Below are 18,138 nucleotides of genomic sequence, written 5' to 3'. Positions count from 1 at the left end.
TATGGGCATACTTAAAATAAGTAATAGGCCCCATGTATATTTGTGAATATCTTGCTGTCGGAAAGAATCTGCTCGCTGTCAAATGTAAAATTTGTGATTCATAGTTGTTTCATAGTCATGTAGGTGCAGTCTTGCTGTCCCTTCAGAATAGAATATATGTTTTGTCTCACTAAAGGAAATTGTAGAAAGCTGCATGTTGAGTTATTTATGCTTTTAAAATGAAAGGATTTGTATGTTTACTAAATATTAGACGGATCTGCAATTTATTTGATTATTTGTAGTAAAACTTTGGAGGGTAGTATATGACCGGATTCCTTTTTATTAATAATAAATAGATGCTTCCAGCACTTGAACATGAAGATGACATTAATTCCCTTAGTTGCTGTGACCTAAAATCGAATTCCACATTTCCAGAGGGCACAGGCACAAGGCCTGGGATGTACATCATGTAAGGAAATTAAAAGCACACGGTGCAGATGGGTTACAAATTCCAATCTAATGCGTGTTCGATAATTTTGTTCTCTACTGGAATAGAATCATAGAATTTTACACCGCAGAGGGAGAGCAGTTGGCCCATCAAGTCCTGTGCCAGCTCTCAAGTCTTAGTCCAGGTTCACTCCGCTTTCCCCATACCATTTTAATTCTAACGGAATATGTTAATGATTCGGTACAGTTCCAAAAGTATTCAATGAAACAGAACTTACTTTTTAAAAACCTATTGTTTTCAAGAGAAAACACTAGAAGAGCTTTTTTCTGCCAGTTTCACGTCCACTTGCACTTGCTGGTGTTATAAAAGTTTCAAACGTGGTCGTGAACTTGTATTTTTTTTTAAAGGGCAGAGGTAAAAATGTTGTATAGTTATGCTTTATGGCAAAAGTTTATTTTCCCATCTAAACCTATTTTAATTGCTATATTGTATAATAAATCTCCTCTAATTACATTCATCCTGCTGAAATAACTTGCTGGTAAATATGAAGAATGTGTTTTAAATTTGCTGTATAAATGCCAAATTATAGCACCATATATTTATTTGTCCTATTCAGATTTATAGACTAAATTTGAAGAATATGAAAGTAATTAATACTTGTTCAAATTAGTAGATATGTATTTGGCAGATTACTTTCAAGAGTTATACATGTATTTACAGTTTTGACTTTTGTTACCTGCATTATGTATTTTTCTTTACTAGAGTCCACTACTAATGCAGAAAAGGATTCCAACTCTTCTGTTTCTGCTGTTATACAGCAGGAAAAAGTTGCAAATCCTTCTCCTCCGCCGCCGCCGCCGCCTCCTCCACCTTTAAAAGAGGAAGTACAGGAGCCAACTGAAGCTCTAGAACCTCCCGAGCAAAATGAACAAGATGACCTGAAACCTGCAGAGCGAGCCGAAAAGCAAGAATTACTTGCTCTGGAAGGTTCAACAGATGAAGAGGATATAGAAAGTGGAGGGGAGGGCATGTACAGGGAACGAGATGAATTTGTTGTAAAGATAGAGGACATTAAAACTCTTAAGGTAATGTGACATGTTTTTAACACACACAATTTTCAATCTGGTTTGAATGGAAGAGGTTAAACGTTTAATGCTAAGGTTGATCACATGCTGTGTATTAAATAGTGGTGATTCGAATGTCAAATTTACCTGGGGAGTGACCATTCTGTACAGTGATCTGGATCCCTCACTCACTAAATAAGACCATTAGTTGCTGAAGTGAAGTGTACATCCTTGTCTAACAACACCTGACAACACACATTGCATCTTTCCTGAAAATGTATTCATGTAACCATTGAGGTACTGTCACTGTATGAAGTGGCAACTCTCTCCTTTTGCTAATTTTCTCTCATTTCTCTTCTGCCTCCACCCAGGATACATGACCTCTAAGGATACATGAGTACCAGTCACTTTTTCACTGCCTCACCAAAGTGGTGATTGTTCATTTCTGAGCTTTAACCATGAGTTGTTGGCAGGATAATTATTTGAGGTTCATCAAAGCTGAACTGTATCTGTCTTCACTTGATGTTCAAACACATCTTCCAGCAACAGTTGCTGGACTGTGATCAAGAGCAATATTATCTTCCCTAATCCAGGGCCGCTGAGGGTAGCTGTAGTGCTGCTACTGCCACTCTGACTGAAATCAGTCAAGTCTGTTCCACAGGTCTATCACTGTTAGTAAAAATGTGCGTCAATAAATTTATTTTTCCTTTGACACCCTTAACTTTGAAATTGGGCCACCCAGTCCTCGAATCCTGAACCCGACAGAAGAGCTTTCTTGGATCCAAATTCTCCATATCTCTGAAAATCTTCTAGACCTCTGTTGGGTTTCCCATTATCCTCTTCTCCAGAGTAAAGTCCCATGGTAGACCATGTTCCCTGATAACTCCGTTCTCAAGTTCAGAAATCAGTTTCATGTCCTTTGAGCTCCCTCTAATAATTCTATATCTTTCTGAAGTACGGAAAGAAAAACAAAGCCAAATACTGCTTGAATATCAACTTATTTTAAGTCACATATATGCTCCAACGTTTTATTTGCTTTCTTGACCACTTGTGAATATTGAACTGACAAATTTAATGACCTATCCACCAAAACCCCCAAATCTATTTCCTCGAGAATGTTATTTAATGTGTACACCACATTCATGGTAATAACTACCCTCCTCACAATTGCACTTGTTCGTTTTGAATTGTGTATGCTATCTTTCTGTCCATTGACTTAACCTGAGGTGGCCAAGGATAGATCCTTGTGGGACTCCAGCGGTAACGGTTTGGGGTTGGGAAGAGAAGCCATTGCTCGATATGCTCTTGCTGCGAATAGATAGAGAAGAGTGGAACTAAGCGAGGAAGTCCCACTCAGCTGGACATGGAAAGAGAAGCGTTGGACGATGATGTGGTCAACCATGTCAAAAAGGATTGCACCATGGTCACAGTTGCTGTGGGTGCATTTGTGACTGATTAGTGATGTCTCTGCTGTGGCAGGGGCAAACATTGGAGAGAATCAAACACGGCGTTGCGTTAAACATGAGCATTGATTTGGGACACCACAACACGTTCAAGGACTATGGAGAAGAAACAGGAGGTTGGAAATGGGGCGGTTTGTGAGGTCCGAGGTGTGGCGGGTAGGTTTTATGAGGAGGGGGTGATGACGACAGTTTTGGAAGGGAAGGGACAGCTCCTGAATAGAGGGAACCATTTACAATGTCTTCTAGCAGTGAGTTTATTTGTATTATGTACTGCGGGAGGCCAATTATGTTTGTGCAATTTTTAAAATAATAAAAGGAAAGTTTTGTCATATTCCAGCTTGCTTTGTTGTTAGGAAATGCATATTGTTAAATGTTTCCTGCCTTTTTTAGTGGCAATAGGAATTCACATTTATATCTTGCCCATATAAAATATGTACAGAGCTGCAGAACTGTATAAAATGTAAAAATGTGTTTTGAGATTCTGTTTCAGATCTGTTAAGTGGCAGCGTGCCAGGTTCCTTTTAAGTTGCATTTCTATGAATGACAGATGTTTGATATGTAACTCATTATCATTTAGAAAATTCCTTACATGCTTTTCTTCTGTCTTTTGATGCGTACAATATAAAAGTGCATGTTGTAGAGTTCACAACTACATGAGAGCAAACATTCCTAAAAGATCTAAATATGCTATTAATTTCCAACATTATTCGCATTTAGCTAGCAGCGAGCAAATTCTCCTGTATTTGAAACCCCGTTATCTCCTTAACTATGACACTGATCACCATCATAGTACTACTTTCTTTCTCTCCCATCCCTCAAATAAACAGCCTGGTGTGCGGGCTTCTCCAGAGTAAGTGTCACTCCATGACTGGTTAACAGGAGCTGCAATTCAATCGGGAGATTTCAGTCAGTGTCTGTATTTCCCTCCTTGCTTGATGTTCCTGAATGCCTTTTCCCTTCCCACTCCAAATAAATTGAACTGATAGGCAGACCTGGGACCCAATGCAAAACGTTAACATGAGGGAAGTTTATCTTAAAATTAAGCCACTAAGAAAATTTGGCAAATATGTATTTGTTTTTTTTACAACATTTGTTCTTGGAAATTTTATCATGAAGAAGCTCATGTTGTGTTAATGTGTGAAATATGGCCCCTCTTGTTTCACTTGCAATATAAAATTGCATGGTTACAAACAAAGCTGTTTTCATATATCTTGTTTGAAATGGAATTTAGCATTTTATTACAAGAATGAAGCCTCTGAGAGGAAAAAAGTGATTTTCCCCCCAAATATTGCTAGTGTCTGTTTATCAATTTATTGTAAGCACTGAGCATTGATCACATTTCACTGACTCAGTGCTGTACCACTATATTAACTGCTGGTTTCAAATCCTCATGCAGCTGAAGTGCTGAAAGCCTGGAAAATTAACACCGATATTTAAACTGCGGTTTATGATGTTTGCGAAGTGCAAGCGTGTGTGAATACTTTTGAGGAAAAGCTATTTCGTCTACTTCCTTTTGATTTATGTATTTTAAACATTTTAGTTGTATTATTATTCTCTGTGCTAGTTTTGATGATTTTTTGTGTTTTTCGCTCATTCACTATTCTTTGTCCAAGACTAAAAACCAACCTATTTTATTGTCAATTACAGATAAGGCCATCTCTGACCACTTCCTCATATCGCTCTCCACCCACATTCCCCCTTCTCTTTCTCTCTTTCCCCCCCCCCCCCCCCCCTACTTCTTTGTCCGGCCCTGGGGGGAAAAAAACTCTCTCCCAACTCTCTTACAACTGCACTTACGAAATCCCAACTGTCCAGTCTTTGGCCCTCCATTCACCATGACATTTCTGCAGCTCAACCACACCCTCGCCACCATTTTTGATGCCCTGGTCCCTATTAAAACAATTGCTCTCTCACCCTGGCCGTTCCCCCAGTACCGCCCTCATCTTTGCTCCCTTAAGTCCAAGGGACACAGACTTGAACGGATATGGCAGACAACTGGTTTAGCCATTCACCACCAGATCTGGCTGGACCACAAAGTATTATGGGGTCCTGCTCTCGTCTGCCAAAATTGCTCACTATTCCAGAATGATTCTGGAATGCAAAGATAAACCCCGGCTTCTACTCTCTAGTGTTAACCGTCTTCTTAAACCCCTCTCCCCTGTCTCCTCCACCCTCACCTCTGACAGCAAGCGTGAGGAGCTCATGGAGTTCTTTGTCTCTAAAATTGAGACCCTCCGTTCAGCTGCCTCTGCCACGTCCCTTCATTCCCCTAGCCCACCAGACCAAACTTCCTCTAAGGTTCCCCCCTGCCCTAGCCCTGAACTCACATCTTTCTCCAGTTTCTCTCCAATCTCCCCTCATGACCTCTCTGCGCTCATCTTGTCCATGAGACCCACTTCCTGCTCCCTCGACCCTATTCCCACCAAACTGCTGACCACCCAACTTCCTTTTCTGGCTCTCATGTTAGCTGACATTGTTAATGGTTCTCCTCTGGTACTGTCCCCCTGTCCCTCAAATCTGCCGTCATCACCCCTCAAAAAGCCAAGCCTTGACCCCTCCATCCTTGCAAACTACCGCCCCATCTCCAACCTCCCTTTCCTCTAAGTCCTTGAATGTGTTGTTGCCCCCCAAATCTGTGTCCCGTCTTTCCTGTAACTCCATGTTTGAATCCCTCCAATCAGGTTTCTGTCCCTGCCACAGTACCAAAACAGCTCTCATCAAAGTCACAAAGGACATCCTTTGTGACTGTGACAAAGGTAAATAATTCTCTCCTCATTGTCATTGAGTTGTCTGCAGTCTTTGACACGGTTGACCACTCCATCCTCCTCCAACGCCTCTCCACTGTCGTCCAGCTGGGTGGGACTGCACTTGCCTGGTTCCATTCTTATCTATCTAATCATAGCCAGAGAATCACCTGCAATGGCACCTCTTCCCGCTCCCGCACCATTACTTCTGCTGTCCCCCAAGGATCTATCCTTGGCCCGCTCCTATTTCTTATCTACATGCTGCCCCTTGGCGACATTATCCGAAAACACAGCGTCACTTTCCACATGTACGCTGATGACACCCAGCTCTACCTCACCACCACTTCTTTCAACCCCACCACGGTCTCTAAATTGTCAGACTGCTTGTCGACATCCAGTTCCGGATGAGCTGAAATTTCTCCAATTGAATATTGGGAAGACCGAAGCCATTGTTTTCGATCGCCGCCACAAATTCCGTTCCCTAGCCACTGACTCCATCCCTCTCCCTAACATCTGTCTGAGGCTGAACCACACTGTTCGCAACCTTGGTGTCATATTTGATCCTGAAATGAGTTTCTGATCACATATCCATGATATAACCAAGACCGCCTTTTTCCACCTCCGTAACATCACCCGTCTCCGCCCCTGCCTCAGCTCATCCACTGCTGAAACCCTCATCCATGCCTTTGTTACCTCTAGACTTGACTATTCCAACACACTCCTGGCTGGCCTCCCTCGTGTTACCGTACGTAAACTTGAGGTCATCCAAAACTCGGCTGCCCTTGTCCTAACTCACACCAAGTCCTGTTCACCCATCACCCCTGTGCTCGCCGACCTACATTGGCTCCCAGTTAAGCAACGCCTCGATTTCAAAATTCTCGTCCTTGTTTTCAAATCCCTCCATGGCCTCGCCCCTCCCTATCTCTGTAATCTCCTTCAGCCCCACAACCCCCCCCCCCCCCCGAGATAGCTGCACTCTTCTAATTCTACCCTCTTGAGCATCCCTGATTATAATCGCTCAACCATAGGTGGCCGTGTCTTCAGCTGCCTAGGCCCTAAACTCTGGAATTCCCTGCCTAAACCTCTCCGCCTCGCTACCTCTCTCTCCTTTAAGATGCTCATTAAAATGTACCTCTTCGACCAAGCTTTTGCTCACCTGTCCTAATTTATCCTTATGTGGCTCGGCGTCACATTTTTTGTATGTCCTGTGCTGTGAAGCGCCTTGGGACGTATTACTACACTATTAAAGGCGCTATATAAATTGTTGTTGTTGTTTCTTGTATTAGTATTGCTGCTCATCTGTCAGACAATGTGGTGCCAGCTCGGCTCTGTTGGTAGAACTCTTTTGAGTCAGAAAACTCTGGCCTCAACCCTCCCTCAGGACTTGAGTACATATTCTAGGCTGATCCTTCAGTGTAGTGATGCGAAATGCTGCAATGTTGAGAGTTGCTGTCCTTCTGCGATGTCAGACCAAGTCCCCATCTATCTACCTGTGATTCAGGTGGGCATTAAAGGTTCCACTGTACTATTTGAAGAGGATAATTAAGTTCTCCTGGTGTCCTAGCCAATATTCCCACAGCCATTATCACAAAAAAAAAGCATTCATCTCCTTGCTACTGTGGAATCTTATATGCAAAATGGATGTTCGAAGTGCGGCTACTTTTATATGCAAATCGAAGTAATTCATTATACATATAGCCTTTTGAGACATTTCTGAGAGATGTAATAAGATGTATAAATGTAAGTTCTTTCTATTTATGTAATCCGCCGTTGTTTTCCAAGTTCTTGTCAGTTTAATGTAAGCTGTTTTTGAACATCTCTAAGCACTGCAGCTTGAATTCATAACTACCAAGAATGCTTCAGTGAAGCGGAGTCCCTGGCCAAAAAGTGAAATGATTATTTTTTCTGGTAATATATTTTAATACCAGTGTTGCCAGCCCCTGCAAAGCAGGTTACAATTTTTTTTCAATAAATGAAGTATAATGTTTCCAGATTCCAGATATCTACATTGCCTCTAGCAATGTGTTGGCCAGTCCAGAGCAAATGTCATTTAGATAGTGAGTCTTACTGTGTTATTTCCCACATACGAGTTTCTGTTCATAGCTGGGCTGTCTAAAATAAAGTAGAAATGAGGCAATTGCCGAATGGGTAGGAAAAAAGAGCCCAAGTCAATCTGTGGTTGCTCTTAGGCACCTGTTAGTGTCTAGTTCAAGAATATTGTTGGTGGAAGCCTTCGAAAGTGTTCATCCGCCCAGTCACAGTGGTGTTGTGGGGAGGAAATATCCCAAAGGCAATAAAACAACGTTTTTTTGATGCCAGGAGAGAGAAAAAATTTCATGTTTGAGTAAAAATGTTGACTAAAATATTACTGTTAATGATATGTACCTTAATTTATCCAGGAGGCTTGAATTAGTGACCGTGATAAAATTTGACCTGAAATTGGAAAAATAAATGCTTCTTTGGTCTAACCATTCATCACCAGAACTGGTTGGACTACATAAAGTTCAATTGGGTCCTGCTCTCCTCTACCAAAACTGTCTTCCTAAACTACCCTCCGCTACCTCCTACACCGTCACCTCCAATAACAAATGCAAGGCACTCACAGAATTTTTCATAAAGACTGAGACCATCCGTTCAACAGCCTCTGCTGCTTCCCTCCCTTCCCCTCGCCCACTGGGCCAAACTACCCCCTAGATTCCAGCTGCCCTAACCCTCATCTCGCATCTTTCTCTAGATTCTCTCCTATCACCCATTGTGCGCTCTCCGAGCTCATCTTGTCCATTGCAAAGGGAATGGAGTATAAAAATAGGGAAGTCCTGTTACAACTGTACAGGGCGTTGGTGAGACCATACCTGGAGTACTATGTACAGTTTTGGTCTCCTTATTTAAAGAGGGATATACTTGCATTGGAGGCAGTTCAGAGAAGGTTCACGAGGTTGATTCCGGAGATGAAGGGGTTGTCTTATGAAGAAAGGTTGGGCCTATACTCATTGGAGTTTAGAAGAATGAGAGGGGATCTTATTGAAACATATAAGATACTGAAAAGGCTTGACAGAGTAGATGCAGAGAGGATGTTTCCCCTCGTGGGGGTATCTAGAACTAGGGGGCATAATTTCAGATTAAGGGGGCACCCATTTGAAATGGAAAAGAGGAGGAATTTCTTCTCAGAATCTTTGGAATTCTCTTCCCCAGAGAGCTGTGGAGGCTGGGTCATTGAATATATTTAAGGTGGAGATAGACAGATTTTTGAATAGTAAGGGAGTCGAGGGTTATGGGGAGCGGGCAGGGAAGTGGATTTGAGGCCATGATCTTATTGACTGGTGGAGCAGGCTCGAGGGGCCAAATGACCTACTCCTGCTCCTACATCTTATGTTCTTATGAGACCCAGCTCCTGCTCCCTCGATCCTATTCCCACCAAACTGCTTACCACCCAACTTCCCTTTCTGGCCCCCATATTAGCTGCTGTTGATGATTCCCTCTTCACAAGTACTGTTTCCCCCTTCCCTTCAAATCTGCTGTCATCACCCCACTCAAAAAAAAAAAAAAAAAAAAAAAAAAAAAAAAAACCCGCCCTTGGCCCCTCTGTCCTTGCAAACACTGCCCCTTCTCCAACCTCTTTCCTCTTCAAAGTCCTTGAACGTGTTGTTGCCTTCCAAATCAGTGCCCTTCTTTCCGGCAATTCCATGTTTGATTCCCTCCAATCAGGTTTCTGCCCCTGCCACAGTACTGAAACGGCCCTTATCAAAGCCACACAACATTCTGTGTGACTGTGACCATGGTAAACTATCCCTTCTCAGCCTGTCTGCAACCTTTGACATGGTTAACCACACCATCCTCTCTCCGTCGTCCAGCTGGGTGGGACTGCCCTCGCCTGGTTCCATTATTATCTGTCAAATCGTAGCCAGAGAATCATCTGCAATGGCTTCTCTTCCCACTGCCACACTGTTGCCTCCGGAGTCCCCCAAAGATCTACCCTTGGCCCCCTTCTGTTTCTCATCTACATGCTGCCCCTCGGCGACATCATCCATAAACACGTCAGGTTCCACGTGTATGCTGATGATACTCAGCTCTATCTCACCACCACCTCTCCTGACCCTTCCACTGTCTCTGATTTGTCGCACTGCTTGTCTGACGTCCAGTATTGGGCGAGCAGAAATTTCCTCCAACTAAATATTGGGAAGGCTGAATCCACTGTCTTCCTGCCACAAACTCCGTTCCCTGGCCACCGATTCCATCCCTCTCCCTGGCAACTGTCTGAAGCTGAACCAGACCGTTTGCAACCTTGGTGTTGTGTTTGACCCCTAGATGGCCTTCCAACCACATCCGCTCCATCACCAAAACTGCCTACTTCCACCTCCGTAACATCGACCAGCTCCACCCCTTCCTCACCTCATCTGCTAAAACCCTCATCCATGCCTGTGTTACCTCTAGACTTGACTGTTCCAATGCTCTCCTGTCCGACCGCCCATCTTCCGCCCTACATAAACTTGAGCTCATCCAAAACTCTGCTGCCCGTATCTTAACTCGCACCAAGTCCCGTTCACCCGTCATCCCATGCTTGCTGCTTGCTTTGGCTCCCAGTCCAGCAACGCCTCAATTTTAAAATCCTCATCCTTGTTTTTAACTTCCCTCCATGGCCTCGCCTCTCTTTGACCAAGCTTTTGATCATCGTTCCTGATATCTCCTTCTGTAGATGAGTGTCAAATTTTGATTGATAACGCTCTTGTGAAGCGCCTTGGGACGCTTTGCTACGTTAAAGGCACTATATAAATGCAAGTTGTTATTGCTGGTACCAGCGTATCCCTTTGAGATGATGCAAATCACTTGACCACATTTATATACAGGAGCCTATGTTGGCCTTTTTCTCATTTCTCCCACAACACAGCTGCTCCACTTTGTGTTCTACAAATCTGTTTCTCTACTTTCATAACATTTTTATTTGTCATGAAATCATGGCAAGAATTATGTGAAGTAAGGTTCTGTTTTTCTAAGATAAAAGGCTAATGTTTTACCATGTAGCAAAATTATGATTTAACGTGATCAGAAATATATTTCTAATTCTATTTAACTTAAAGCTTTTTGAAGGGCATAGCTTTGTAATGAAGCTAATATTGCCAAAATGATTAAGTCATCAGAGCCACATATGTATAAGCTTTTAAGGAAGTGGTTGTGTCTAAAGGAACATTTAGAAGAATGAGAAAAAAATTAAAGCGCTCAATTTTGTGGTGATAAGACGAGGACTCTGAAAGTCCGTGAAGTAATTGGTAACACAAATCTGTTTTCTTAGCATAATTAATATGGTGGAAGTTTTAAAAACATTTTAAGAGAAGTGGAGGCTTTTGAATGAATTCAATGTAGGGGGCATGATTAAGACATTTACAGATGATACAAACATTGCCCATGTGGTTGATGGTGAGGAAGAAAGCCATAGACTGCAGGAAGATATCAACAGACTGGTCAAGTGGGCAGAAAAGTTGCAAATGGAATTCAGTTCAGAAGTGTGAGGTAATACATTTGGGGAAGACTAACAAGGCAAGGGAATACACAAAAATGATAGGGGACTGAAGTGTAGAGGAACAGAGGCACCTTAGAGTGCAGGAAAAGACAACACGAAAAGAAAGACTTGCATTTATATAGCACCTTTCACGACTACTGGATGTCCCAAAGTGCTTTACAGCCAATGAAGTATTTTTGAAGTGTAGTCCGCTGGTCGTAAATGGCACTATATAAATGCAAGTCATAGAGTCATAGAGTAATACAGCACGGATAGAGGCCCTTCAGCCCATCGTGTCCGCGCCGGCCATCAAGCCCTGTCTAATCTAATCCCATATTCCAGCATTTGGCCCGTAGCCTTGTATGCTATGGCATTTCAAGTGCACATCCAAATGCTTCTAAAATGTTGTGAGGGTTTCTGCCTCCACAACCCTTTCAGGCAGTGAGTTCCAGACTCCAACCACCCTCTGGGTGAAAAAGTTCTCTCTCAAATCGCCTCTAAACCTCCCGCCCTTTACCTTGAATCTATGCCCCCTAGTTATTGACCCCTCTACTAAGGGAAAAAGCTCCTCAGCATCCATCCTATCTATGCCCCTCATAATTTTGTACACCTCAATCATGTCCCCCCTCAGCCTCCTCTGCTCCAAGGAAAACAAACCCAATCTGCCCAGTCTCTCTTCATAGCTGAAGCGCTCCAGCCCTGGTAACATCCTGGTGAACCTCCTCTGCACCCTCTCTAACGCGATCACATCCTTCCTGTAGTGTGGCGACCAGAACTGCACACAGTATTCCAGCTGTGGCCTAACCAGTGTTTTATACAGCTCCATCATAACCTCCTTGCTCTTATATTCAATGCCTCGGCTAATGAAGGCAAGTATCCCATATGCCTTTTTTACCACCTTATCCACCTGTTCCGCCGCCTTCAGGGATCTGTGTACTTGCACACCCAGATCCCTCTGACCCTCCGTCTTGCCTAGGGTCTTTCCATTCATTGTGTATTCCCTTGCCTTGTTAGTCCCCCCAAAGTGCATCACCTCGCACTTTTCCGGGTTAAATTCCATTTGCCACTGTTCCGCCCATCTGACCAACCCATCTATATCTTTCTTTATCATCTGAAAACACAGCGTCAGTTTCCACATTTACGCTGATGACACCCAGCTCTACCCAACTACCTTTTTTCTAGACCCCTCCAAATTGTCAGACTGCTTGTCCCAACACAGTTCTGGATGAGCAAAAATTATCTTCAATTAAATATTGGGAAGACCGAAGCCATTGTTTTCTGTTCCCACAAACTCTGTCTGAGGCTGAACCACACTGTTTGCAATCTTGGTGTCATATTTGACCCTGAAATGAGCTTCCGACCATATATCTGCAGCATAACAAAGACTGCCTATTTCCACCACCGTAACATCGCCGTCTCCGCCCCTGCCTCAGCTCCTCCGCTGCTGAAACCCTCACCTGTACCTTTGTTACCTCTAGATTTGACTATTCCAACGCACTCTTGGCTGGCCTCCCACATTCTACCCTACATAAACTTGAGGTCATCCAAAACCCTGCTGCTCGTGTCCTAACTTGCACCAAGTCCCGTTCGCCCATCACCTCTGTGCTCGCTGACCTACATTGGCTCCCGGTTAAGCAGCGCCTCGATTTCAAAATTCTCATCCTTGTTTTCACATTTCTCCATGGCCTCCCTATCTCTGTAATCTCCTTCAGCCCCGCAACCCCCCGAGATATCTGCACTCTAATTCTGCCCTCGTGAGCATATACCTGATTATAATCGCTCAACCTTTGGTGGATGTGCCATCTGTTGCCTGGACCCTAAGCTCTGGAATTCCCTGCCTAAACCTCTGCCTTGCTACCTCTGTTTCCTCCTTTAAGACGCTCCTTGAAACCTACCTCTCTCCTGCCCTATTTATCCTTATCTGGCTCGGTGTCAAATTTTTTGTCTTAAAGTATTCCTGTGCAGCGCCTTGGGACGTTTTACTACTTTAAAGGTGCTATATAAACACGTTGTTGTTACAAAAATTATGAGAGGTTTAGATATAGTGGATAGGAAGGACCTATTTCCTTTAGCAGAGGTCAATAGCCAGGGGGCATAGATTTAAAGTAATTGGTAGAAGGGTTAGAGGGGAGTTGAGAACTTTTTTCACCCAGAGTGGGGGGGGGGGTCTGGAACTCACTGCCTGTAAGGGTGGTAGAGGCAGAAACCCTCAACGCATTTAAAAAGTACTTGGATAGGCACTTGAAGTGCCGTAACCGACAGGGCTACGGACCAAGAGCTGGGAAGTGGGATTAGGCTGGAGAGCTCTTTTTTGGCCGGCACAGACACGATGGGCCACATGGCCTCCTCCTGTGCTGTAGATTTCTATGATTCTATGAATTGTTGGTGTTTTGCATTCTTGAAGAACATCATTCCAATTTTACTAGTGCAGGATTCAAAAGAAGAATGGACTGAGGAAATGAAATGCATCTACTTGTGAGCTTTGTCAGGATAATTGACATTTTCCCTTGAAATGGTTACAAGTGAAATCTAGAACTCCAAGATGGAATTGATAGCTGAGACACATATCTGTGTAGTAATTAACTTAATTATATGCTATACAGATATATGCTCATTGTACAACATCTTGAACTGATTGTAGACCAAATATTCATAGATGGGTATGTAGATACAAAATTATTTTTAGGAATGTGCTTACTTTTACCAGATCGATCTTATCTATACTTAAGATACATTCCCTAGTCACTTGACCAACGGCATTTTGAGAGTTTGGTCAGTAATATACATAACTGAAGAGTCCAGTTAACCTAATTGTTTTGTTTAATACAATAAACACTGAACATATTACACATATTGCAACAGTGATAAATATAGTGACGGGTTGGGTCAGGGCGATCCAGCTAGTATGGTGATTAGTGCAGTTGTTAAATTTTAAAATAAATCTTAAGCTGACTCCACTCAGTCAGTTTTTGATGATGTGGGGGATGGAAGCAAACCTTAGGAAATACACTAAGCAGGGGTTTCCAGTACAGTTCAATTTTTGATCTTTCTGTCTGACACCCTCAGAAGAGAGAAAGTACTACATGGTATCTGTATATTCTTGAAGTCCACGTATTCTGGAGTTTACTTTAAATGTAAAAATCTATTTGAAATTGCAAGTGTCATTGGTCAAAATCTAGTGCTTTATTTGTAGTGCTTCAAATGTGTTCCTACCTGGATGGTCCACAACCATGTAGATAATTTAGTTTTCCTGTAGCTGTCTTCTGTTTATTGGAATCCGAAAAACTTTAAAAGTGGAAAACAATTGTGATACAAAATGAATTCCAAATCGAGTCTGGCCGTACTTGATTTTTTTTCATTTGAAAGTTATTTTCGGAGTTTGAGAATGATGAGTAAGCTGTAGCAGCCATGTCTTGGTTCACTTAAGTGGGTTATGCTATTTAGGATGTTTGGTCACCATCCAAGTCAAACTCTAAAGGAGCAATTTGGTCATAAATTTCCATGACTTTTTAAATTACTAGAAAGATGAAGTTTAGGTCTGACCACTAGAACTCTTAAATTGTTATTATGAAAATGACTGACGACTTGACTGCTGCTGTGCTGGGTACCTTAAATTTACCGTAACTTTGTTAAAGCTTTCCTACTTACCGTAAAACCCACATCTTTTACCAAGCTCTTAATAGCTTCTTCGGCTCTGTATTGATTTTTTGTCTGATTACACTTTGCTAAAGCATCTTGGATGTATTTTTACATAAAAGGCGCAATATAAGTGCAAATTGTTTAGATCAGAAAGTCTTTGATTTCTTAGAGATACTGAGCATTGATGGATTAATTTGATTCATTCATTTTAAATAATGCTCAGGGCTATTAAGTGCCTCTGAAATAGCACCTGGATATAGTTAAGAGAATCTTAATGGTTAATAGCATTTATATAAAATCAGCGTATCCCTTGAATATAGTTGTAAATGTACTGATATTTGGAGGCAAGTTATGTGTAATTCCCCATCTAAATTTGAGCAAGACTTGGACTCTCAAGTTGCAGGTTCCCTCCCCCCCGAATCAGCTTCAATTTTGAATTCCTGTGTTCAAAACTCTGAATCGACAGGACACTACCATCCAAGTTGATTTAATTGCAGTTTGAATATTTTAAATGTGCAAAGTTTGTATTCTCAAACTGACTCTGAACTCATCCAGACAGTTGCGGTATTGGTATGGATCAGTGACTGAAAATGAAACTGTTTTATTTTTCCTTTCTAATGCTAAGTTGGTTGTTTGTAGGTGGCCTTAAACACAGGTAGAGAACCTCCTGCTATATGGAAGGTACAAAAAGCTTTGTTACAAAAATTTATGCCTGAAGTAAAAGATGGACGGAGACAATTCTCTGCGACCAACAGCGTGAGTGAAATCTCTTAATTATCTACAGTACAGTATATAGAAGTATGTGCAATGCCTTGATACAGGGGGAACAATATAAACAGTTTATTACTTAGAATTTTTTTTAATTGCTTACATTTTAATGAAAAGGCTACGCTAGCACTCAGTAAATTTTCTAATCTTTTGTCTTGAAACATGGTCTGATGAAGCTTAAAGATATGTTGCTTCTAAAGAATTATCTTAAAATACAGATTGTCCCAGTAAAATGTCTAAAATGCATTGAAGAACAGAGTAAAGAGAGCTGTACTCTCTCTCCCAAATTGTACTTTACTTGTCCGGGGAATGCTTGATGCTGGCACTGGGTAGAACAATGGAGATGTCCCACTTCCTTGTCTGAGCATAAAATTTTGCAAAATTTTTAAGAAGGAAAATGTTTGGTTGTGCTTGTAACTTGTTTACTTACAACTTTGAAATCTTTGTACCTAACTCAGCCTTCATGATTTCCCACATTGCATACCTCTGCTGCTTTGATTTCTACATGTGACCCATTTAAAAGCAGCACAGAGCGATGTCACCTGGAGAATTACAGTAAAACTCTACTGATCTGTATGTGCTGGCGCTATTTAAATTCCTTGGATATTGTTTTTTTCAGATATTCTACACCAGTGAATATAAAAGGATCAGAATTTGTTAGACATTTGAAAGTTTTAATTTACCACCATTACCATGCCAATCATTCCAGTGACTCCTCAAAACCAAGCTGCAAACAATAGAACAGCAGACAAGAGCTAGTGGGATCCTGACACCAATTTACTTTGTACATCAAAGTTTTACAAATATTCTTCACTTTTTCCTCTTCAGTCGCTGATGCTCACAAAATTTCTCATTCTTGATATCAAGTTACTTGGGTTTAAGTTTCCCAAGATAATGGGGTGCCTTAGGAGCTTGTTAATTATAGGGCATTTGTGTTACTAAACACAGAGCAGTATCCTGTATTTGTCGAGGTGTGAGGACGGTTGAGCGAAAGAAATGGTAAAAATAGAATAGAAATAATACTGTAGTTCTTGCATTTTTTTTTAATAAGGTAGCAGAATGACAACTTTTTAAATACTTTGGCTCCGTGTAAGTGGCTGACAGATGCATGTACATAAAGAAATTGCTCTGAAACACTGATCTTTTAAAAATGTTTTTTAAATTTCTTAATTTATAGTATCTTGGATACTTTGGAGATGCAAAAACCAAATACAAACGGGTGTATGTGAAGTTTATCGAAAATGTAAACAAGAAGGATTACGTTCGAGTTTGTTCCAAAAAGCCAAGAAACAGACCGTTGCAAACTTTAAGGTACGAAAAATATTTTTGATTTTGTCCATTTCGATGTTGGTGTGTTGGTTTTCAGCTGGCTTGAATAGACATAATTTCTGAGTGGTTTATTAGTAGCACATGGAATTCTTTCAGGGCCAGTAAGCTTTTCGTACAAATTAAATATTATCTTAACATTGCAAGGCTGGCTGAATTCACTTTCCTGTGGCAAGGGTGAGGAAAAATACATGTGGAATTTTACTACACTGACTGTTCTTAATTGGCAACTATATCTGTCAGGAACATATGGTTTCCACCAACCTCACTTTTTTTCGATCTGTACATAATAGAATCTGTATCTTATATAAACAGGGTAGTAAATTGTTCTGCAATTCAATATCCAAAATGACCTGACAAACTATCTTTGAGGTGCTGTGTCATGTGGCAGTACTTTTATCTTCAATAGAAAAGACAACAATGTCTAATAAATTTTCTACCATCAAAAGAAAATAATTTTTTTTAATTTGATGTCAAAAATTCTATATCCACTATATATTATAACCTATTATCTCTCCGATCCAATTGGGGTTCAGGTAACAAACTATTACTGCTTGCCATCCATTTCTCCTGTCATAGTTATAGAGTTATGCAGCACAGAAAGAGGCCCATCGCGTCCGCGCCGGCCAGCAAGCACTGTATTCTAATCCCATTTTCCAGCACTTGGTCCGTAGCCTTGTATGCTATGGCGTTTCAAGTGCTCATCTAAATGCTTCTTGAATGTTGTGCGGGTTCCTGCCCCTGCCACCCTTTCAGGCAGTGAGTTCCAGATTCCAACCACCCTCTGGGTGAAAAGGTTCTTCCTCAAATCCCCTCTAAACCTCCTGCCCCTTATCTTGAAACTATGCCCCCTGGTTATTGACCCCTCTACTAAGGGGAAAAGCTCCTTTCTATCTACCCTATCTATGCCCCTCATAATTTTGTATACCTCAATCAGGTCCCCCCTCAGCCTTCTCTGCTCTAAGGAAAACAACCCCAGCCTGTCCAGTCTCTCTTCATAGCTGAAGCGCTCCAGCCCAGGTAACATCCTAGTGAATTTCCTCTGCACCCTCTCCAATGCAATCACATCCCTCCTATAGTGTAGCGACCAGAACTGCACACAGTATTCCAGCTGTGGCCTAACTAGCGTTTTGTACAGCTCCATCATAAACTCTCTGCTCTTATATTCTATGCCTCAGCTAATGAAGGCAAGTATCCCATATGCCTTTTTAAC

General features: G+C 41.8%; 1 protein-coding gene across 2 annotated transcripts in view; it reads left to right on the top strand.

The window, feature by feature from the left end:
- qser1 (glutamine and serine rich 1) overlaps positions 1-18,138 on the top strand; it is a 158,879-nt gene that overhangs the window by 105,753 nt on the left and 34,988 nt on the right. For both annotated transcript variants that reach the window (XM_086008255.1, XM_086008254.1), the window contains exons 5-7: positions 1,190-1,512; positions 15,471-15,587; positions 16,777-16,910. In XM_086008255.1, coding sequence (XP_085864381.1) covers positions 1,190-1,512; positions 15,471-15,587; positions 16,777-16,910 — 574 coding nt within the window. The remainder of the gene's footprint in view (positions 1-1,189; positions 1,513-15,470; positions 15,588-16,776; positions 16,911-18,138) is intronic.

This window comes from Somniosus microcephalus, chromosome 15 (assembly GCF_052327205.1).
Source record: "Somniosus microcephalus isolate GS21.2 chromosome 15, FLI_Smic_1.0, whole genome shotgun sequence".
Lineage (NCBI taxonomy): Eukaryota > Metazoa > Chordata > Chondrichthyes > Squaliformes > Somniosidae > Somniosus > Somniosus microcephalus.
Note: the sequence above shows the minus strand (reverse complement) of the source record. Positions and strands in the feature narration are given on the sequence as shown.